Source organism: Garra rufa, chromosome 3 (genome assembly GCF_049309525.1).
Source record: "Garra rufa chromosome 3, GarRuf1.0, whole genome shotgun sequence".
Lineage (NCBI taxonomy): Eukaryota > Metazoa > Chordata > Actinopteri > Cypriniformes > Cyprinidae > Garra > Garra rufa.
Genome location: NC_133363.1, coordinates 63425248 through 63436055, shown reverse-complemented (window position 1 = coordinate 63436055; position 10808 = coordinate 63425248). Strand labels below are relative to the sequence as shown.

The window sequence follows — 10808 nt, the reverse complement described above, 5'->3', positions numbered from 1 at the left end:
AGCGAGTGCTTGGCCGCACTTGCCGCCTCACACAGCCTCGCCTCCCGCTGCCGTCAGCTCGGGGCTCGCAGCTCAAGCGAGCACCTGGCCCCACTGGCTGTCACACAGCCCCGCCTCCCTCTGCCGTCAGCTTGGGGCTCGCAGCTCAAGCAAGCACCTGGCCGCACTGGCTGTCACACACAGCCCCGCCTCCAGCTCATGTCAGATCAGATCTCGCAGCTCAAGCGAGTGCTTGGCCGCACTTGCCGCCTCACACAGCCTCGCCTCCCGCTGCCGTCAGCTCGGGGCTCGCAGCTCAAGCGAGCACCTGGCCGCACTGGCTGTCTCACACAGCCCCTCCACCAGCCTCCTACAGCTCACTCCTCCAACCACAGTACTCGCTCTTCACTGCAACACCAATGCCCGTGCCATCAAATGCCACAGCTTCAGAGCCTCCCCAAGTGGCCCACAGCATCCGAGCACAGATACTGGCAGAAATTCAGGATGCTGGCTCCAGAGGCGGAACAATCCCCAACTCCAGTTCCTCATTATTCAGGATTAAGATTCCCCTAAACCCCAGTCATACATAACTGCGTGGAAATGCTTCAAAGCTTTCTACCTCTCATACAACACACCCTTCCCGGATTTGTCCCTACTCTCAATCACCTCATTCATCTCTTTTTTCGACAGGATCAAGGGACTCCAAGCCGGATCCATCAAGGGCTACCTGAGCGGCCTTCAATTTTTCCACAAGCTGATGTTCGGGGCACCCTCTCCCGAAATAAATAACTCACAAACCTCTCTACTGATCAGGGGGTTCAACGATCCAGGCCCACCTGGCCCGACCCTAGACTTCCCATAATGCTAGACATCCTCACAAATGTATCCACACACTCCGCGCCAGTTACCAGCCTCTCAGTACTGCCCGGACATTCGATGCCATGTTCATTTTAGCCTTCTTTGAGTTCATCAGATGCTTGGAACTCACCATCTCTTCTAAATTTGATCCAAATGCCAACCCCACCATTTCAGATTTAACAGTACTCGATAACGGTACAATTTCCTTCCTAATTAAACAAAGCAAGACAGACCAAGCCAAAAAAGGCCACCTCATCGACATCTTCAACCTCCCTTCTCCAATCCAACCCTACCAGTCCATCCTTCAGTTTCTCTGCCTCAGAAATACCCAGGCTAAATCCCCCCACGAGCCCTTGTTCTTAGACGAAGCCAAAAGACCTGCTAATCGCTTCTGGTTCCAAAAAACATCTCAAGTCCGTCCTGCAATCATCAGGCATCCCAGCAGGAAATTTCTCAAGCCACTCTTTTTGCATCGGGGCAGCAACATCAGCAGCCCAGAAAAGGCCTCTCCAAACAGCAGATCCAAACCCTAGGAAGATGGTCATCAGAAGCCTTTCAGAGCTAAATCAGAACTAGCCAGTCACATATCAAAGAAGCCCACCAAACCCTCATCGGCCCATAAGCCATCCAAAGTAACCTTCCCACTCCAGGTCTGCCTATCTCCCCCGCCTGGTGCAATGCTAGGAGTCTCGATCTCCCATAGTTGCCATGAGAGCCCTCCCAGGCGGGTCTTTTCTCCCTCCCGGCCCGGCGGGCCTAACCCTACACCTTCCCCTGCCTGGTGCAACACTAGGAGTCTTGATCTCCCATTATTGCCATGAGAGCCCTCCCAGGCAGGTTCTTTCACTTTCCCCGCCCGGCCGGCCAGACTCTATGCCTCCTCCCCCCGCCTGGTGCAATGCTAGGAGTCTTAATCTCCATAGCTGCCATGAGAGCCCTCCCAGGCGGGCTTGTCTTTCCGCCTCCCGCCCAGCGGGCCAAACGCTATGCCTTCCTCTGTCCGATGCAACGCTAAGAGCCGTGATCTCCCATCATTGCCACGAGAGCCCTCCCAGGCAAGTTTTCCATTCCCGCCCGGTGGGCCAAACTCTACGCCTCCTCCCCCCGCCTGGTGCAATGTTAGGAGTCCCGATCTCCTATCATTGCCATGAGAGCCCTCCCAGGCGGGCTTGTCCTTCCGCCTCCCGCCCAGCGGGCCAAACGTCATGCCTTCCTCTGTCCGATGCAACGTCCCCGCCTGGTGCCATGCTAGGAGTCTTGATCTCCTATCATTGCCATGAGAGCCCTCCCAGGCAGGTTCGTTCAGTTTTCCCTTTCCACCCAGCGGGCGGGCCAAACGCTACACCTTTCCCCTGCCTGGTGCAATGCTAGGAGTCTTGATCTCCTATCATTGCCATGAGAGCCCTCCCAGGCAGGTTCGTTCAGTTTCCCCTTTCCACCCAGCGGGCGGGCCAAACGCTACACCTTCCCCCTGCCTGGTGCAACGCTAGGAGTCTTGATCTCCTATCATTGCCATGAGAGCCCTCCCAGGCAGGTTCGTTCATTTTCCCCTTCCCACCCAGTGGGCGGGCCAAACGCTACGCCTACACCCTGCCTGGTGCAATGCTAGGAGTCGATCTCCTATCATTGCCATGAGAGCCCTCCCAGGCAGGTTTTTCTCTCATCCCCCCCCCACCCAGGGGCTAAACTCTCCCTTCCCCCCGCCTGGTGCAATGCTAGGAGTCTTGATCTCCCATCGTTGCCAAGAGAGCCCTCCCAGGCGGGCTTTTCATTCTGCCTCCCCGCCGGTGAGAGCCCTCCCGGTCGGGCCTACATACTCGCCGCCCACAAGCGAGACTCATCTATCCAACGCCACGTGCCATAATCTCCCGCCTATCATCTCAGTAGTCCTTCCGACCCCAAACCACGTACTTCAACATCAACAGCTGGCAGGGCCTACCTGACTGTAGCCTCAAACCAGAGCACTCTGGCCTGCCTACCTGCCAACTTACCGATGATCAGCCCCCGTCACATTAGTGTCTATTTTGGGGGGTGTCTTTAATCCGGCGGCTGTCCTTCTATCTATTTGCTTTTTGGGGGGTACTCTGGGTTCGGGCCATCCCCGAGCTCGGAGCCCTTCACCGGACAGCACGCCAAACATGCATTTCTATTCTCCGGCTAATTATATGTAAGCGCGAACTCGTGAAATGATGTTTCATTAACAAAGTTCGGGAGAAGCGCGTCAGATACTTAGCGTAAACAGCACAAGAGGAGCCCACTCAAGTCAATCAGCGCCATAGGTTAAATACAGCTGACTCACCTCCATTCACTTGATGGTTTATCAGTAACCCTCCACCACCCCATCTCCTCACTCCGAGTTCTCACTACTCCTATTGGGGGGTACTCTGGGTTCGGGCCATCCCCGAGCTCGGAGCCCTTCACCGGACAGCACGCCAAACATGCATTTCTATTCTCCGGCTAATTATATGTAAGCGCGAACTCGTGAATGTAATGTTTAGAAAATATGACTCTCCATTAAAAAATTGTGGGCAGTAAAAAATTTCACCATGTGTTTCAAACTATGAAATATGATTTCCACTAGTTTGAAATCATTATCTTCACTCTAGACGGTATGAATTAGAAGTCACCACACTACTATGAGCTGTAATGGCAATAGAATACATTTGATTACATTTTAGATTCATTTTGTTAATCATATTTATTGTTAAAAAATAACACATACATCAACTCCACACCATACCTCTCTAAACATGTAATAGATAATGAATAGATAGGATCTTTACAAAAACAGCCATTTTAATTCAAAAAGTGAAACAAAGTTTCATGACTTCTGAATTCTTGATCTTTTAATCATCCTGATTTTCTCAATCCATTACTGTAGGGTTTAAAACATCTGACCACAAACCACAGATTGGTAAATGTAATATAATTTTACAAAAAATGAGACTGATTGTTTAATATACACACATCTACAATCTAACTTATAATGCCTCTTTCATTAAAGTGCAGCATATTTCACATATGTCCAATGAGTCTTGGTTAAATGGAGTGTATGTTGTGTTCTAGATATTCAGTTTAATTATGCCATTTGAAACAATGCATATTTGTGCAAAATTATATTTAGTGCTCAATGGTGTGGTGTGGGATTGTTTACTAATAACAACTGTGCCGTCACAATAAAAGATGTTGGGAAAGGCTGCAATTATTGTTGATGGTTCACTGAACATCCATGATAAACATTGTTTAAACCCATGCCGATGCCGATCTGTAATGTTTTGATTTTACAAAATCATCTTCAAATTTTGCCATCCTAAAAATAGATTTTTTTATTTAATGTTTTTTTTTTTTTGTTTTTTTTGCATCAGCTGTTATAGGTTTGATGATGTTTAGGTCAGCCTGCAACTGATGAATCATACCACTATGTGGAGGCATTTTGCAAAATAAATAAATGCAAAGCTATTTACAGATTGAAAATACATGCTTAGGGTTAGCAGTTTGTTCAAATCATGTTTCCTTCCTTCTAAAACACTAATGTAAAAAGTGTATCATATCTTGCAGATTCATCTTCTACAATGTCGAATAAAGAACACGGAAAGAAGATAAGCTCAGTGTCTGACCAAACTGAAGTGCAACGTGTGCAAAGCAACAGGTTAGTGTCATAAATCACTTCTAATCTATGACATTTCTACTTTTTAACATCAAATGAACATCTGCCAATCTGTTGGTTGTGAATAACACATATCATTAGCCAGTTTTGCAGATCATGATTCATAAATGATGTCCCATCGCTATCAGAGTCCTTCCTCTAAGAAAAGCCATTAACAAAACAAAGTGTAAAGAGGGCAGCGCTGCATACAGTCTTGCTTTAACAAATGTCCTCTACAAACAAATAACAATTATAGCACAATAAATGACTTATTTCACGAATGCCACCACAGGACAAACTGTGCACTGCAGATAAATGCAGCATGTCCATGACTTTTGCTCATCATTACATCAATGGCAAAAGCGATACATGCATATATCTTTATTGTGATGCTTAAGTAGATGCATGGCTTTCATTGGGGCTTTGCATTTGCCTATAATAAAATAAATAAATATATAACTAAATAAAAACACCATTGATATTTTATTGTCATGAAATTGTATGCTTGGACATAATTTTGCAATCATGATGTGATATTTTGTGGCATGATTTCCATTATCATTATCTGATGCTTTTGTTGTGAGAATGAGTGGGATTTTTAATGTCAAAGGCTAAGGAACATCTGGAAATAGCTGATCACTGTATGAATAGAGAGACGGTCCACTATCTTTAACATGTTCAATGGTATCCACAAACTATAATTGACTTTTGTAAAACTGAAAAAAAGGAGAGTCAGAAGTTGGGTTTACAATAAAAACACAATCACAGTTTCACTACACTCAAAATATCTCTCTGGTACAACACTTGTTCACTATCAAACGACAACAAAACCAACAATAGTGGAGAAAAACACATTCTATTAGAATGCAATCGAAATACAATGGCAGTGAGGCACAAAGGCAGAGGACTAGTGTTTGGAGCGATCCTTATATCAGAATAATGTGCTTAGCAGGACCAATCACCACCTCCAACTGGTTAACAGAGTGAACACAAACATGTTGACAAGTCATAATTACAACTTCAGGTGTGTTCAAGTCACTTCGGTCAGAATAAGATGGTAATTTAACTTGTTTACATAAAATTATTATTATTATTATTATTATTATTATTATTAACTCTACGTCTACAAAATTATGAAAAAAAGAATGTGCATCATTGTTTTTTTTTTACTTTTCTGTTTTTATTCAATTATTTATTTATTCTGTTAATGATCAAATGAACTGAATAATATACTGAATTATATATTCTATGATAATTTCACAGTAATGTAATATTTTGTATATGTAACTTATATAGTTTTATTGTAGGTCCAATGCACCATACACACAGACAGGGAGATCAAATACACATACAATAACGGTAATATAAATGCACATAATATCTCAAGGTCATAACAATTGATTACACAAGGAATCGGCTGTTAAATTCATCGAAATAGTTCATAGAAAATTTGCGTTGTGGCCGTATCACCACCTCGGGTGCAGTGTTGTTTTCGTCAACGATGACGATGACGAAATCATTTCGTTGACGCCACTTTTTTCATGACGATAACGAGACGATGACGAGATAAAAATAGCTCGTTGATGACTAAAACATGACGAGACGTGTGTGAGTTTTCGTTGACGAGACGAGAATAGACGAAAATGTTAGTGGGTGGTCCGTCACACGTTTAAAATGCATGACATTTCTGCTTATTGTGCATGCCAATCAAAACCTAAAACGTATTTGCCGCTATGGCAAGCCGTTTTAGCATTAAATACTCTTTGCCATACTAGTATGGCAAGCCGTTTTAGCATTCCATCCTTGTTTGTCTTTCTTCCTACATTATTGTAATTATTGGTGAAAATAGTCGATCCGGAAGCTCACATTGTGTTGAATTATAGATCTGCTATTTTCAGAACTTACAAGTGACACTACCCAACAGCAAAATACTTACTGACCTACATTAATCTGTTAAAAGACTACTTTTTCCCCTTTTTTGACTAAAACTAGACTAAAACCTTTTTGACTTTTCGTCGACTAAAATTGGACTAAAACTACCACATATAGAAGTGACTAAAATTTGACTAAAACTAATAAGCATTTTAGTCCAAAAGACTAAGACTAAGACTAAATCTAAGATGGTTGTCAAAAACAACACTGCTCGGGTGTACATTATTTTCGTAGACTTCAACAGACCAAAGTCAATTATTCTACTTATACTACGGTTACCACACCTAAAGACATCAATCAGATGATATATTTCAAGACATTCATCCGTTTTTGTCCTTAAACTGCTATTGTGAATAGGATTAATTTCTTATGCAGCCCAATGCCTTTGTTGCTAGTTCCAAAACGTCATTTTAGACCTAGTCACGACACTTGAGCCACTGATAGCAAACTAATGCAGTTAATAATGAAGTTTAGACAGACCAGCATCAGGCAGACCGACAGAAAGCGAGAGGGAGAGAGAGATTAAGTTGGTGAATTACTTCTCTGAGTCTTTACATATCTCAAAAGTGATTGGCAGCAGTGTCTCTACTAATAGTGAAACTAAGTTCATTTTCTTCAAGACCACGCTGTTGTTACCTCACTTGTGAGCAATGTCATGTAGTTTTTAAGTTTTTAATCATCAGAGCAGTGCTAGTAAAATTAGCATGTATGCTAACTTGTGTGCAAACTGTATGTGTGTGCGTCTGTAAGAAAGAGAGAGTGGGAGAAATAGAGTATGTGCTTTCCATGCATAATAAAATGTAATATTGTGGCAAAAACATGGAAATAATTTTTATCCTATTGTTTACTGTATTTATTAGTAAGGCCAGTTTCTTTGTGAGTTTTGGTTATTTTGTTTTTTTAGGCTGTAAGGATCTTTGAAAAAAAATTAATTGTGTGGCAAATTGATACAGACATGTAATGCGGTCAAGTGCTGCCTGAAATTATGTTCGCCGTGTGTTTCCCTGAAAATAATGCACACCATTAGAACGTCTGTCAGCCAATCAGATTCAAGCATTTAACGGCCCCCATAGTATAAATTGATTTAAAGAGCTGTTTAACCATTTAACTGTCACCCCATTGAATATAGACATGAAAGTGCACTTAATATCTAAACCTAAATTCTTATAATTTATGAACACATTTTTAATATAGACATATGTTTGGACTCTTTAAAGAAACTCATTGGCAGATTATTGCAGGAGTGGACTCATTTCAAAATATGAAAGTATCAAAAAGTTATAGAAGTCACTGTAAAAAAAATGCACTGTAGGCTACTTATTTTTTTATATATATATATATGTGTATATTTTAGGCGTTATTCCACAAACAGCCTCCACATTTCATTGTGTAAGAATTAATTCTTTCACAAAATAACCCCCAAATAAGAAATCTTGAGACTCAGACATTTCCAATGATATGTACTTTATACCACAATACATTTTAAAATATAATATAATAAATTAATAAATACAATAAAATATTAAAATAGCATGCTAAATAAATTTTCTCTTCTGCAGATCACATCATGATGCCACTCTCATGAATCCTGGTCCCCCAGCACTTTACCAACTAAACACAGAAACAAAATACATCGATAGGATGAATAGAAAGGTCAGACAATGGACATATGGAAGAAGAGACAGAAACAAGCAGAACAAAGTCATACTGCTGGTGGGAGAAACCGGCACTGGAAAAACAACCATGATCAACACCATGATCAACTACTTACTGGGAGTGAAGTTTGAGGATGAAGAGTTTTATCAAATCACAGAAGAAAAAGAAAATCAAGATCAAACACAATCACAGACATCTGAGATCACAATCTATGAGGTATTTGTTGAAGAAAACCCAACATCTCTGACCATCATTGACACTCCAGGATACGGAGACACTGAAGGATACGAGAAAGACAGAGAGATTTCCGAATATCTGATCAGATTATTCTCAGATGATGATGGGATTCATTATATTGATGCAGTGTGTTTTGTGATGAAGTCTTCTCAGAATCGACTCTCTGGAAAAGAGCATTACATATTTCACTCAGTTCTGTCTCTGTTTGGTAAAGATATAGAGAACAACATAGTGTTTCTACTCACACAGTCAGGTGGAGGACCTCCAACAGATGCTCTCAATGCCATTAATAAAGCAGAAATCCCCTGCAGAAGAGATGAAGACAATCAACCTGTTCACTTCTTATTCAACAACCAGCAGAAGGAGAAAAGAATCAGAAAGTATGAGCAAAGTTTCAGATCAGCCTGGGAAATGGGAGAAAGATCCATGAATCAGTTCTTCACACTCCTGGATGAAAAGAACAGGAAAAGTGTTGAGATGACATTAGATGTTCTGAAAGAGCGAAGGCGACTTGAGGCCTGTGTCTCTAATCTGATGGACAGAATCTTTGAGAAGGAGTTAAAAGCTGAAGAACTGATTCAGATCCAGGAAGCCCTCAGACAGAACAGAGAGAAGATTGAGAAAGGTGAAAACTTTGAGTTTATAATTAGGAGAGTTTTCAAAGAAAAAGTCCCCATTGAAAATGAATCATGGTGGAACAGAAACGCAACCTGCTGCTCCATCTGTCAGGAAAACTGTCATGAATGGGGCTGCTGGTGGGTCTCTCCCAGTAAACTCATGGATTGTGAAGTCATGGATGATAACCACTGCATTGTGTGCTCAGGGAAGTGTCTTTACAGAAAACATGTCAAAGAGAACAAAAAATATGTGACAAAGACAAATGAAGTCACCATGACATTTAATGAGCTTAAACAGATGATGTCTGTTAAAAAACGCTTTAACCAAAAAAACTGTAAACAGCCTCAGAATAAAACAGATATAGAAGAAAATCTGGAAAGCGATCTAGAGAAGACTAAAAACGAAAAGGCCGACCTGCTGCATGAAGCTTATATGATCATCATGAATCTGTGTAAGATCGCATTAAAAGCAGACAGCGCTTTCACTCTTCAATATCTGGATTTCTTGATTCCCAGACTGAAGAAGGAAGGAAAAGATGAATGGATAAAGAAGCTGGAAGATCTGAGGAAAAGAGGAGAAGACCAGAAAAACAAGGGTGCCTTACAGCATCTGTTGGATTTTGGCAGGCAAAAATGGAATCGATTGTCAGTTGTGTCCAGCAAAGATAGTTAGTTATTCAAGAAACTTACAGAACAGCATGCAAGCAGTAGTTATCAAAATAGTACTTTCCACTGCATTGAACATCCCTTTGTCATACATTGTCTAAGGTGAGATATAGCTGAGACAGACTTGTAATTATTTTTTATTCTTTTATTATTAGTACTTGCAGAAATGTAGGTGTAATATTACATACATTACTTCAGCTTTTTTGTTTTGTTTTTTTCATTCCAATGATATATCAAAAACACTTGAACTCTTGAACTTTATAAACAATAACATACTGTTGTGTTTGTTTTAATACAGTAATTGTTTGATTCAATGTATTTTATAGTTAAAATGACTACAAATTCAGGTTTTCGTCATCACCGTCAGATGTGTCACCTCTGTCTATGCATATTTTGATAATGTTTGATTATGATATTATATTTGTTGCAAAATTGTTGGTCACATATGAACATGTAATCTGTCTTCTAACATGAGAATGCGTTTTGAAATGTAAAAAAAAAACCCTGATGGCAAGGTAAAAAGCATATTTTAAAAAATAGAAAATTTGGGAGGTTGAATCAAAGCATAGCCCGGTTGAAACACCCCCATCATTCTGTGTGTTTTGGTTTAGTCCTTATGCCCTTATTTGGAGTTGTTCTAATCATCAGTGTATCACATTCACCTGTCTTTGTAATTAGCGGCCTTTATATGTTTGTGGCTGTCCACTGTTTTACAGAGGTGTTAAAAGTATTCACATTCATTACTCTGATAGAAGTTTTAGGGTTACTAGGGTTCAAAAAGACTTTAGAAAAGACTGTAGAAGTTGAAGTATCAACTCAAGCTTTTTACTCAAGTAAAAGTGTAAAAGGTTTCTGGTTTCAAAACTGCTTAAAGTGTAAAAGTAATGTAAGGAAAAAAATGTCATGAAGGACAAAAGCTCAGGCTGCGCCACAGGGGCCTATTCTGCACTACCCCACCTCTTCCAAAAATGTTTTTCTAAATGCCATAGTGACTATAATATTCATTTAAAATGTTAATGTTGAAAAATTTTGGATGCACTAGGCTACATGTTTCAACTACATATATGTCCATTGAAAATAAACGCATTTTAGTACAATGCAAATACATTAAAGAACCATTGATGTGTACTACTGAGCATTAACATGTGTTTCATGGAGCGGAAGATATGATGACTAGTTGCTCTGTATAAGTATTGAGTTTTCACAACAGCAATCAC

At 40.9% G+C, this 10808-nt stretch overlaps 1 protein-coding gene across 1 annotated transcript; it reads left to right on the top strand.

The window, feature by feature from the left end:
• Positions 1-7981: 7981 nt before the first annotated feature.
• Positions 7982-9598, top strand: LOC141331726 (uncharacterized). The gene has a single exon (XM_073836758.1). The coding sequence runs from the start codon at positions 7997-7999 to the stop codon at positions 9596-9598; it is 1602 nt and encodes a 533-aa protein (XP_073692859.1). The 5' UTR covers positions 7982-7996.
• The last annotated feature ends 1210 nt before the right edge of the window (positions 9599-10808 follow it).

Bases quoted from the DNA above. Each gene is read 5' to 3' on its own strand.
- LOC141331726 (XM_073836758.1), top strand. From the start codon at position 7,997: ATGAATCCTGGTCCCCCAGCACTTTACCAACTAAACACAGAAACAAAA.